This window comes from Eschscholzia californica, unplaced genomic scaffold (genome assembly GCF_041429995.1).
Source record: "Eschscholzia californica isolate CP2 unplaced genomic scaffold, dmEscCali1.0.p SCAF_5, whole genome shotgun sequence".
NCBI lineage: Eukaryota > Viridiplantae > Streptophyta > Magnoliopsida > Ranunculales > Papaveraceae > Eschscholzia > Eschscholzia californica.
The window spans coordinates 32084779-32097835 of NW_028238472.1; the positions used below are offsets into that span (position 1 = coordinate 32084779).

The following is a 13057-nucleotide window of genomic DNA, read 5'->3' on the forward strand; positions in this document are numbered from 1 at the left end:
TTGTTAACAATTGTTATGTTACTTCAAACTAAAATAACTTTTGTGAAACAAAATACTTTGAACCCGATCCGACCCGACTCGTTTTATATTAAACGGGGCGGGGCGGGTCGGTAATGGTTTAACAATTTTTAATTGGGACGGTTATGGTAATTGAATATCCACCCCGATTAATTATTGGGACGGTTATGGTAAAACCCGTTTACTAACGGGACGGAATTGGGAAGGGGATGAACCGTCCCAAACCCGCCCCGTTGACATCCCTAGTGGTGAAGAAGAAAGGGAATGAAGTGATGAGGAGAGAAAGTCTAGCTTGACTTTGCTGTCCCTGAAATTGGTTTAAAGGATTTTTTATCATAAGCTTCCCTTTGTAATTACGGGAATTTTAAGGGTGTGGAGTTGAAATTTTTTTTCAGTAATGCTGTTTAGCACGACAAATTATAGCGACTCAAAAGCGACTCACTATGGAAGCGACATGTGGCAGTAAAAAACACCATCACGTGAATGCACCCGAACAAATTCTGAAATTTACACTTAGGTCTACAACTATTTTTTTGTTTACACTTAAGCCCTTCCGACCATGATATAATCTGGACCGTTGATCATTTCAAAGGTCCAGTTTATAACAATAAATCATTCCCAAACCAATACATATTATGGGCCTAGCTTATCTAAGTAATTTAAGTCCAAATTGAAAAAATTTCTACCCATTCTTGTTTCCCTCCTTGGCATAACTCACTGTTTTGCAAATTTTGTCGTGGTCCATGGGTATATAGACCAAAAAATGTTCAAAAAAGGTTTATGATCCAATCTTCCCAAAATATGGATATTTAGTCCTTTTACATTATGGACATAAAAACCCTCACTTTCTAAACACAGAACCGTCAATGTCCCACGCTCAAATTTCGAGCGTTTTGGAAAGATAGATTTGGGCGTGATTTGGGGGATTTATTAGCAAAAAATGGATTGAAACAAATCATAATTTCTCTCTCCTCTAAACAGATTTGGAAATCAAATTTTCTCTTTCCTATTATCCGAATCAATCAGAAACCAAAATCCTAACCAAAACAAAACGCCATCACCACGGATATTTCCAAAACAATTTTCTCTCTCTTCTTTACAGATTTAGAAACCAAATCAACTTTCTCTATCTTACTATGTAATTTTTTTTTCGATTCAAATCAATTTTCTCTCACTTAACTTTCAGATTTGGAAAGAGTATAATTTCTGGGATCAATTTAGCGTGATTTGGGGGTTAATATACAAAACATATATACCACTTTCTCTCACTTAACTTTCAGATTTGGAAATAGTATATTTTTCTGGGAACATTAAAGCAGCATTTGTTTTCGTTTTTACTCATACATAAATACACATCGAATACAAATTATGAAACAAATACGTGAATTATGTGTTATTTATGACGAGGAAACCATCATTTGTCATGTATACAACGTAATTTATCAAATGTATGTGGGTCTTGTTTAATAAATTACACATAATTTCTTTTACATTACACATCGTTTACATTCTGTTACTAAAAAAACGTATAAAATCTTTTCTGGTTAAAAAATGGTGTTCATCCACGTACTCTCCATTTGTAGTCTTGAGCAGGACAAACAACAATTACACTATATTGTCGAAGAGCATATCCAAATGCTTTTGCACCACCAGGAAACAATTGCCCAACTTCAGTAAATATTTTATCCGAACCTTCGGGTTTTAGTTTCGTTGACATACTTTGATTTGATGATTCTGTTTGAAATTCCATCTGTTATATCAAATCTACACAAATAAATACACATACATTAAAAAAAATCATATATTGTATTATAAACTACATGTACAGTTCCGTAAATTATGTATAATGTTTGTCAAATTTTGACAATATTTGAAGGTTTTGAGTAGTTTGGTAAGCTTGACAAGGCTACTGTTTTTTGTGAAAAGTACGCGTAATGGTAAATAAATAATACATAATTTATGTGTACTTATACGATGTTTTAGAATTTATTATAAATTATACGTAATGTATAACAAATTACGCGTATTTTACATAGTCTTATAAAAACATGGTTCTGAAGATGTTTGCGTAATGTACTAGAAAGTATGAAAATTTACTGTAAATTACCGATATTGTATATTCTGTTATGATAAACGTACGGAATAATACCTGGTTCATGAAATTGTACGGAACCAAAGATCTGAGGTGAAGAAATATCAGAAAATCAAGAAGCTTAAACCTAAATCTAATGAAAAATGATATAATAATTGGATGAAAAAAAACATAATCGATTTGAAGGAATCGGTAAAGAAGGATTAAACATCAAGATCATAAACAGTTATGAATATCTTAGAGAGAGAAAATAAACAGCAAATCGAGTATGTTAATGAAATAGTAATCAAAGTTAAACAGATTCAAACAAGATTTCTGTCAAAATCTGATGTTTTAAGAGAGGGAGAAAATGATTCTTTAACCTGGGAAGCAATATTAGATCTTATCAATGGTTTGAACAAAGAGTTTCACAGTTTAAAACCTGATAAACAATGGAGGTTTTTAGACTGCTGCTGTAATGAAGATGAAACAATGGAAGTTTGTACTGCTGCTGGTGAGTTTAATGGAGGTTTATTGGAGCTTTCATTTTTAGAGAGAGAGGAAATTTCCAGATTTCAATTACGGAAGATATTGAAGATAGTGGTTACTTTGAATTTAAACGTGATTGGAGAGAGAATGTGGAGATAAAAATGGAAAAAAAGATATTTTGGATTTTAGAATGTAAGTCAAATTTTATATATAAAGAAGGTTAGTATAGGTATTATAAATTAATATGTAATCTAGGGATTTGTGTTTTCTCTCTGGATGAGACCAAATGGACTAGATATCCATCTATATTATTTTTTTGGTTTTGAAACCCTTTATAGGATTAGAGAGGACTATATCTGCTATTAGGACCCGTTTTTTGGGCTATAAGCCCAAAATTTATTGTTGTTGTTGCTGCCATGGTGAGTTGAATGTTAGTGGGTTATTTTTGTAGTATCTAATGATAATGAAACTAAACAAAAAAAACAATAGGTAGCCTCTATAAAAAAGATGAATGCCAGAGGGTTGTTTTTATTGCAACATGATTGTAAACAGGTTGAAGATGGATTGTAAACAAGATGGATAGTCCAAAAGGGAGATTGAAACAAACAAATAAAATTATAATCATAATTGTATTTTTCTTTAAAATGTTAATTGTACGTAAACAAGATTGTAACATGAAACATGAATTGTGTTTGTCTTTGAATACTATCAAAAAACTCTTTTGTAACTTGTGTCGTGCGGTTTGTCTTCCTGCCCACAAAAAAAAACACAGTTTAGTACAAACGCAATTCAACAAAACCACTCATTCATAGATTTTAAACACAATTCAAAATGAATCAAAATATAGTATATACCTTTACTCTTCATTTGTGTATGTACTATAATAGTCATATTCTCTACTGTATCTTCTTGGAGGGTTGTACATTTGGGGACGATGTGCACCCATTAATAAGTCCATGTGTGACTGCATATGTCAATAAATATACTATAGTTTGTAAATGAATCAAACAAGTATAAGGAGTTATGAATTACCATATCATGTCGAGGTGCCAGGATCATATATTCTTGTGTAACAATCCCAGTCGGTTGACTCTCTTGTGTAGTTGTTAAATGATAAACCGGATGAAGAACCGGATCACGAGCCATATTACAAATCAGACTAGATATAGGCATTTTAGTAGTGCACTAACAAAGAAAACATTGAATTAGTTAACATATAAACAAATAAGAAAGGTAAAAAAACAACGAAGCAGTGAACTTACACGTTTCTTCGACTTGTAGTTTTTCCTCTTAAATCTATTCTCTCGAGGACGCCCCTTCGCCTTACATGATACTGGATCAAGAGCATCTTGTCGTGCATTTTCGGCATTATCAACTGTATAACCAGAACCAATGCTCATTTTATCTTGGAACTCTATTATTGACTTAAACTTCAGGATATAATCTTTTAATCGCTCGGTAATTCTTTATATGTCTCTCTACTCCTCCTGTGTGCCCAAAAAACATTACGTAAACGTGACTTATGATCTACTTCTATCAAAAATATAAAACCATTGTTCTTTCTTTGCATAGTCAAAAAATATTGTTGAATAGCATTAGTGTCTCCTTCCCCAAGACGTATCCTTCTTTTCTTTTCGATGTAATTTCTTACATCTCTTTTGGTAGATGAAATGTTCTCATATCCACCGGTTGCCACCACTTATTGCTTAAAGCTACGACTCTTCTTAGTTCTTGCCAAATCACAAAAGTAGTTACTAAAAAGTCAAAAAGAAGTATTACAAAGAGGTAAACTGAAGTAATAATTGATCACAAATTCAAGTAATGGATAACAATTATAAGACAAAATAAATATTGACTCCATGAAACTAAACCAAGATATTATCAAGCTAGTGGTATGATATTGGCCTAATTACTTGAACAAAATATTAACAAAGTTTTATGAGTAGTAATGAAAAAACACTAAATTTTTACCTCATTATTTTCACCAAATTAGAGGTGATTTTGGCTTGAAAAGGAATAAATCTTCAAAGGGCAAGCTTCACCAACAATCCAACATCAAACCCTTTCAAATTGATTAAACTTTGGTGGAAAAAACTCCAAATTTCCTCTTGGAACCCTAGGTTTATTTTTCTAGAGAGAGAAACAAGAATGGGTTGAATTTTTTTTCAGTTTAAGCTTAAATTACTTACATAAGCTGGGCCCATAATATGTATTGGTTTGGGAATGATTTATTGTTATAATCTGGACCGTTGAAATGATCAACGGTCCAGATTATATTATGGTCGGAAGGGCTTAAGTGTAAATACAGAATAATCGTAGACCTAAGTGTAAATTTCAGAATTAGTTCTTGTGCATTCACGTGATGGTGTTTTTGGCTGCCACCTGTTGCTTCATTAGTGAGTCGTTATACTTTGCCGTTCCAAACAGCAACTGATTTTTTTTTTTTTACCCTTCCCAACCTTGCTTTACTCTAACCATCCTCCTCCTATTCTTAATGATAGAGGTTGTAACTATGATCGGGTTTCTCAACTTATCACGAACGGTACGTGGAATTTAAATGAAATAAATAAGTACTTTACTAATGAGATTTGCAGGGCGATACTTAGCATCAACCTTAATCCTAATGATGAAGATAAAGCAATCTGGACATTGACTAAATCAGGTAACTTCTCTCTTAAATCCATGTACAATTTTTTACGCACCAATACTATCTATAATACGCAGGACCAGATGGACTGGTTTTTCATATGGAATATGAATACTATTCCTAGGATCAAACTATTCCTATGGAAGTGCTGTACGAATAGCTTACCAGTAAAATCAAGGATCGGCAAATTCATCGGTAATAATTACTCCTGTGTGAACTGTAATGAGGAGGAAACCATAGATCATGTTATGTTGCATTGCCCGTTTGCGAAAGCAACTTGGTTTCATTACCAAGTTAGAACTGATCACATTAGTACCACTATTCAATGGATACACCAATGGAAATCCCTTGACGAAGAAACTATTAATTTGTATGCTAAAATTCTTTGGTTTCTATGGAAAGCCAGATGTGAAAACTGCTTTTCGACGATTAAACAGAATCCAATGCAAATGATAGAAAGGATAAACAAAACCACTACTACCCCTCTCAGAACTGAGTGTTGCACTACCACGAAGGGTAAAAAACAAACGGTTATACAAATATGGAGACCTCCATCGACACCTTATATTAAAATCAATGTAGATGCCTCTTTTGTTAACTTACATGAACAGGCAGGAATCGGTTACATTATGCGAGATGCAGAAGCCAACTTTATACTGGAGGTAGCAGATAGTGTACGAGGGCAAAATGCTGAAGAATGTGAAAGTTTAGCGGTATTATATGGTCTACTTAGCGCGAGGCAAATGCAACTATCTTATGTGCATTTAGAAAGTGATAATAAAGCAATAATCCAAGCTCTCAATGGCGAGGAAGGATGTATTCAATGGCAATCTCAAAGTATCATCCGGCAGATCAAAGACATCAAGGAAAACTTTTCAGGAATTATATTCTCTCATGTGTCTAGGAATAGTAATAATTATGCAGATGCGTTAGCCAAATGGGGGCGAGCTCACGGGTGTAAGAAACTTTGGAATGATGTTGTGTCTTTTTTTTCGGATTTCTAGTTGTTATGTAATAGACGCTTGGTTTTAATGGTATTTTCCTTCATCAAAAAAAAAAAACCTTGCTTTACTGTCCGATGCTATGCTTGGCTGACGCGTCAGACCAGCAGGTTTTACCAGGGATTGGAACATGGCATAGCATCATTGTTATTAACCAAATCCTAAATATACATCCTTAAACAAGTTTAAACCTCATTTACAACGAAGCATATACCCAACGAGCTTTATTGGGAGGACTACCAACTCAAGCTAAGCCGTGTTACAAAAGAAACTGGCTAGGCTAACTAAGCCAAGTAGCAGCCACTTGTATAGTTTGACCAATAATTGGTGTACTTTTGGATTAGTGAAGACATAAACTCGATGACCAAGACACATCTTGTTTCACTACCACATTTTTCAAAGTATGGTTATCCATAGGGATGTCAACGGGGCGGGTTTGGGACGGTTCATCCCCTTCCCAATTCCGTCCCGTTAGTAAACGGGTTTTACCATTACCGTCCCAATAATTAATCGGGGTGGATATTCAATTACCATAACCGTCCCAATTAAAAATTGCTAAACCATTACCGACCCGTCCCGCCCCGTTTAATATAAAATGAGTCGGGTCAGGTCGGGTTCAAAATATTTTGTTTCACAAAAGTTATTTTAGTTTGAAGTAACATAACAATTGTTAACAAAATTTTGTAAGACTTTGAGTTTATCAATCATAAACACTACAACTACTTAATAATATAAAACATAAAATAATTAAATTGATAATATAAGATTAAAGTTTTAGAAACATAACTTTAAATAAAACAAATATTTAATATATAACATACTAATCGGTTCGGGGCGGAGTTTACTATCTAATACCGAACCCGCCCCGAACCCGATTAGTTTTTTTAACTTCATACCAAACCCGAACCGTTTAATTAACGGGGCGGTAAAACCCGTCCCATTAGGGGCGGGTTTGGGAAAAAACCCGCCGGTTCGGGCCAAATTGCCACCCCTAGTTATCCATGCTAAGTATACTTTCCCCTCAAACCAATTCCCATTATTGGTCTCACAATAAAGACTACCTTTCCCAACCTAAAGTGGTACCCCGCCCATTCGTGGGATTTGTTTTTTACTAAACATGCATGCATGAGTAAACACAGGGGGAAAGGTTCATTTTGTAGTTCAAAGTATCATTTGTCTTCTTTTTTTTTCTTAAAAAATCGACTACGATCTACGTTAGTCGTTACAAGACATTGATATATCATGAGATATGATATGCACAATAACCGCTTAAGTTAAATCATTAATGAAAGAGGCCTAAAACCCAACAACATGAAATAGTAATCCGACAAATTTATTACATTATTTATACTTTTACTAACCCAAGATTATTTAATCCCTAGATTCCACATCTTTTATGAATCAAACCAGGACTTCCAGGATTTTAGATTTATTGTCAACACTTTCAAGTTTCAACCACTTGGCAATCAAGTGTTGACGATGTTTCATTTGTGTGAGTGTAATATTTCTACTAGAAAAAAAAATGTGAAGCATTAAAGTTTGTGAATTTGGTTGAAGGCTTTGGAGTCAGTCCTATTTGTTATACGTAAAAATTTACAATCATACACTCCCGAGAGTATGAGACCAATTTTTCTTTGGCTTCAAGTCGAAACAATTCCTTATCACTGACCTTACCTACTGAGTTATCCGCCTGAATCGTCTCTTGGTTTGGGCACGGCAACATTGAAAGATTTTTTATAAAAAAAAAAAAAGTTAAAGAGTGCCTCATTGAGATCGTGCTTATTTTAGTGAAAGTGATACATATAGTTGGCATAATAAGTGCAAAGATCATAGTTGTATATATTTTTGGACTAAAGCTTCTGCCTTTAATTGACCTACCCCACAACCAAGCTCTTTGGCAAAAAATTCCCCAACTACGCTTCTAAACATCAACAAGAGTCTTAAATGAAGAATCTCAACCTACCAAATTATTCAATAAAGATTATTCTATTCACTTATCCCACACAACTTTTTCTCCTTTGATCATATAAATCCAATTAAATTATATAAGCTTTACTATCATTAAATGCAACTAAAGATATGGGATTTATTACTTGCCAACCTACTCCCATGAGTACACTATATTGATATTGGAACTTAATTGGATATGTACCTTTTCTCTTCTTCCTACATTAGTTTCTTTTACATTGATCCTAAGAGTTGGGTTTTTTATCATCGAAATCCTAAACTGGACTAGTATGGGAAGAAGCTACAACTCAAAGCTTATTTTAGACCTGCACGAATCAATAGTCTTTATTTTCGAGACATCTTTCTCTTTCTCTGTCTCATTCCAGTCTCGATGTACGGTTGATTCTTATTTAGATCTGAAATAGGTCTACTTTGTTATCTCTTGTGTCAATTTTCTTTTACATGTTCAGACATATATGTATGTTTTTATTTCTTTAGTGAACTTCGACATTTAACAGAAGTGTTCTTATCAAATTCAAGCATCTTTCATTGTTCAAATGTGAAAACTAGTGTACTTAAATATTCAAATAGAGATTTGTATTTTGATCTAACTAAATTACATAGAAAATTCATGTGTGTTAGTTTTTTTTTTGTTAAGGAATGTGTGTTAGTTTATCATGCAAAATTGAGACAGAGTTAAGATTATCAAAAGGAGGAAATGAATGAGAACTTAAAAAAGATGATCATCTAGACATTTCTCTTTGCTTAGGTGGCACGGGGGAAGTTGTCATAATTTAAAAAGCCAACGGGAGAATAACCCATAAAAGTATTAAAATGAAGTTTAATACTTTAGTTTGCACCACCAAAAACCAGACAATCTTATAAATCCATAAAACTTAATTACACTAACTTTATCACACATTTACACAATTACACCCCCTTTATTCCCACTATTCAATACAATAATACAAATTACAACCATCTCCATGCAGTTCGATATTAACTTTTTATGCAGATTAACAAAATAGCTAATCTGTTAAAATTTTATGATAGTGCTAGGGAACAATAAATTTACGAATATATTTTATACAAAAATCCAATGCGAATCTTAATGATTCTGCTCCCATAACGGAAATCCACATTAAATTTCTACCTAAAATCTATCCGCAATTTCTTGTTCTCTACCATTTTTCATATTTTATTCAAACAATATATATTGTTTGCTAAAGACATAAATTAAGGACATTTTGGTTTCCCTCCATGGGTGGTCAATTTGGCATAACAAGGACAATCTTCTTGATTACCGGAAGTACCCTTAGGAACACATTGACACCGGCTACAGCAAGTTCCACAAGCCCTGTGGCAGAGGTTTGGCCTCGAAGATAACTGGCACCTGGCTTTACATGCGCCTCCACAGTCTGAAATACGAACACAAGAAAGAACATTAAAACCTAGCTCAGAGGTAGGTAGTTCAGCTCATTAGCTGAGGTAGGTTGACCTAACCACAACTTTTGTAAAGCCCGAAAGTGCATTTCTATATTTGTACCCGATTCAATTCATATGATTATGATGACGAACTTTTTTTGTTACGAGTCTAGTTTGAAAACTATAACGCTTTTGGTAGTGATGAATTTTTTCACGTTGGTTAGTTAAGCGTTACTATTTTTATAGGAAATTTGATAAGCTGGTGGTGATTTTTGGTCATTCAGAATACGATTACTCAACATGTTTATTTGTGTTTATATACGTACCAATACTCCCAAGGAGTGACCTTTGTGCACCACTACTAATTATCTGCACAATCAAAAACACAAAAATATTAAGCGAAAATGTATAATATATTTTCAAGACCGGAAATAAAAAAGCGAACAAGTTGAAAGTCTAAGTTGTATAGAAACTTACAGTATTATCAGAATCAAAGGCTTGAACAAGATTGAAGAAGAAGATGAGAGAGAAAATAAGTGAAGCAACTATAGGTTTAGAGACTGCCATGAGAGAGAAAGAAGATAAGACAGGGGTTTAAGATGGGTTTTGTTTGAAGTGTTTGAGGTGTGAGTGAAAGATGAGAAGAATGAGATGTTATTTATAGGGTGATTTTGTGTGTGAGATAAGAAGAGTTGAGAGGGAAGACGCGTCTAAGGTGGGGAACATTCTAATTATGAACCATTCGGTAAAGCCATATAAAAAATAATTGAATAAAGAAACGAATAATAAAAGGTAGTCGGTATTGATGGTTACATGTTTCAACTAAACGATTAATTCTTCTTTGTTTCGTAGTTCCTTTTGTCTGTTTAGAGCTTGAGTCTATAAGTCGCCAATACATGAGATGGAGGTGTAATGAAGTTTTAAATATCTAAATTTGCAGAGGATGCAAATTTGTAATCGTTCCGAAACAATTCTTACTCTCTTTCTCAAAAGGTGGGCATGTTAAAAAAATAAGACAATATACTCTGTCAATTGATGGGTTTAGATCATCAAACTCATCAGAAGAAACACAAGCTATCTACTAACGACGCCTAAGGGCTAAAGCAGTTAGTGTTACACGTATCTTCTATCTAAATGTTGTTTGACAACAATACCGGAACCGCAATGCTACTTCAAACTTTAAACACTTATAGTTGCGGGCAATTACCATTTTGATTTATGTCTGTCTTAATTCTGCTCTTCATTCTGATAAAGTTGTTTGTTAAATTTACGAGAATATTGCACTGAATAAGTCTGTTTTTCTTCCTCAACAAGCAATTGGTACATTACAAAATCTAGCCCTATAGAGTAGCCCTAAATATAAGTTGAGTGGTATTAGCAAATTAAGTTGCTTTGGGAATTGATAGTTTGTTACTTTGTTACGTGTAGAAAGTCAAATCCTAGACGGCAAGGCAATAATGAAAGAAGAAGGGTCCACTAAAATGGGAAGAAAACAAAAGAGTCCTTACCTAGTCCAAAACCATGTACACGTCAACACTGGAATAACCCTAGAATTGGAATATGATAATGACTCAATAGTATGACATGGCATTTTATTCCTCTTCTATTATATTAGATGATTCCAGAACAAGTACAGCTGTAGTCCACTTAACCTTCAGAGCAGTTTACAGCTGTTTATAGATACTTCGGTGGACCCCACAACTCTAACTTTACTAGGTTCTTTCTTCATCGCTTATCTGTCTCAATAGACAAGAAAATTCTTCCTAGCTCGGCTTCCTAGCTCGGCTTCAGGTAAGCCGTTGATCTTTATTAGGCTATTAGCTCGTTTTATTCTGTTTTGGGACTCTCTCTTTTAGGAGGCGCCTTTATAATTTTTATATCATTAGCTTCCAATAGTTTTGGCCAGTCCACAGAACCGAGGCTGGGAGTTTTTTTTTTTTTTTGTTGAAGAGAGGCTGGGAGTTAGTAGTTTAGATAGAAGGGCCCCTTTCCTTCCCTATAGGTAGGTGCCTCCTACTAGTAGTACTTCTCTATGAGCTCTAATACGAATAGTGGCCCCTCCATTATTAGCTGGAATGTGAGGGGCATCTCTTCTTTTAGCACAAAAAAATACCTTATGAATCTTATTAATAAACTAAGGGATTTCTCGTGCATAGGGTACGAACGATACTTGTATCAATCAAATGTTACGAAATTTATTATTATATTTTATTGAGAGATTTTTATTAGTTATTATTTATTTGTAATATTTTTTGTTTCTTTTCTCTTAAATTAGTTATTATTTTATTGAGAGAGAGAGATTTTAATTTCTTTTTTTAACCCTTGAAATTTATTTTGATTCTTTTTTTATTAAATTAGTTATTTTATTTCTAAAAAGGAAAGGATTATTGTTGTTTAAATAGGTAACTTTATTTCTACGAAGGACTATATTTTAAATTTTGAGAAGGGCTTCTAGACAATATGCATAATTAAATAAGGATGTTTGTCCCAGTCATCGTTTTCCCTTCTGTTTTATATAATAGATATAAACCGGATATTATTTTCGTCGCAGAAACTAAAAACAAGTCGGTTAATATCAAGAAACAAATAAAGATCAACAAACATTATGACAACCATTTTGTTGATCCGATCAATAAATCAGGTGGTTCAGTCATGTCCGTGAAACACCATATAAAAATCAATATAATCTATTCTGATATTAATATTATTCATGTTGATATTTATAATGCCAGTACTAATTCCCATAATATAGTTACGGGATTTAATGGCAGCCCATACCACAAGAATAAACTTAAACCTTGGAAAACTCTAGAATCTCTTAAAGTGGATAATAACACCCCTTGGATAGTAATAGGAGACCTGAATACTATCTTGGATAAACAGGATAAAGTGGGAGGATCTAATGCCTCTAACTCTTAAGGTTCTGTCTTATATTAACCATCTTCAGTTATTAGATATGGGTTATAAGGGCAACCCGTACACTTGGAATAATAGGCAATTCGGGGAAAATTTCATCCAAAAAAGGTTGGACAGAGCTTTAGCCAACCTCCCCTGGTTAAAGAATCACCAAGTTTCTTGCATCACTCACCTGGATTCTGTTGGTTCGGATCATCTACCTATTCTTTTGTCTGATACTGATAATTCCCACAATAAACCCAAGCCTTTTAAATTCCTCCGCACGTGGATGTCTCATCCTGATTGCCACAATTTTATTTCGAATAAGTGGACTAATAATAGTAACATTCAGGTGAATCTGAAAAATCTTAGTAGAGGAACAAAAGTGTCTTTGGTGATATCGAACATAATATCAACCAAATTATCAATAAGCTTCAGAATAACAATAATAAAGAGGAAGATACCACTCTAACTAACCAACTAGAAGAATGGTACAAATACCAGGAAAGCCTATGGAAAGAGAAGTCGAGAAACAATTTCCTGACAGTTAGAGACAAAAACACT

The 13057-nt window shown here is 33.8% G+C and overlaps 2 protein-coding genes across 2 annotated transcripts; one reads left to right on the plus strand and one right to left on the minus strand.

Annotated features, from left to right (window-relative positions):
• The first annotated feature begins 5854 nt into the window (after positions 1 to 5854).
• On the plus strand, positions 5855 to 6229 carry LOC147538627 (uncharacterized). The gene has a single exon (XM_086642983.1). It carries the CDS (start codon positions 5855 to 5857, stop codon positions 6227 to 6229), a length of 375 nt encoding a protein of 124 aa, XP_086499109.1.
• Positions 6230 to 9026: 2797 nt separating this feature from the next.
• Positions 9027 to 10604, minus strand: LOC147538628 (snakin-2-like). Its single transcript, XM_086642662.1, has 3 exons — positions 10076 to 10604; positions 9925 to 9967; positions 9027 to 9591 (listed from the first exon to the last, which is right to left on the minus strand). Exons 1-3 carry the CDS (start codon positions 10163 to 10165, stop codon positions 9410 to 9412), a joined length of 315 nt encoding a protein of 104 aa, XP_086498788.1. The 5' UTR covers positions 10166 to 10604; the 3' UTR covers positions 9027 to 9409.
• Between the last annotated feature and the right edge of the window lie 2453 nt (positions 10605 to 13057).

Coding starts and splice junctions, on each gene's coding strand:
- LOC147538628 (XM_086642662.1), bottom strand. CDS start 10,165: ATGGCAGTCTCTAAACCTATAGTTGCTTCACTTATTTTCTCTCTCATC. Junction 9,968..10,075: donor CCTTTGATTCTGATAATACT/GTAAGTTTCTAT, acceptor TTGATTGTGCAG/ATAATTAGTAGTGGTGCACA. Junction 9,592..9,924: donor GTCACTCCTTGGGAGTATTG/GTACGTATATAA, acceptor TTCGTATTTCAG/ACTGTGGAGGCGCATGTAAA.
- LOC147538627 (XM_086642983.1), top strand. CDS start 5,855: ATGCGAGATGCAGAAGCCAACTTTATACTGGAGGTAGCAGATAGTGTA.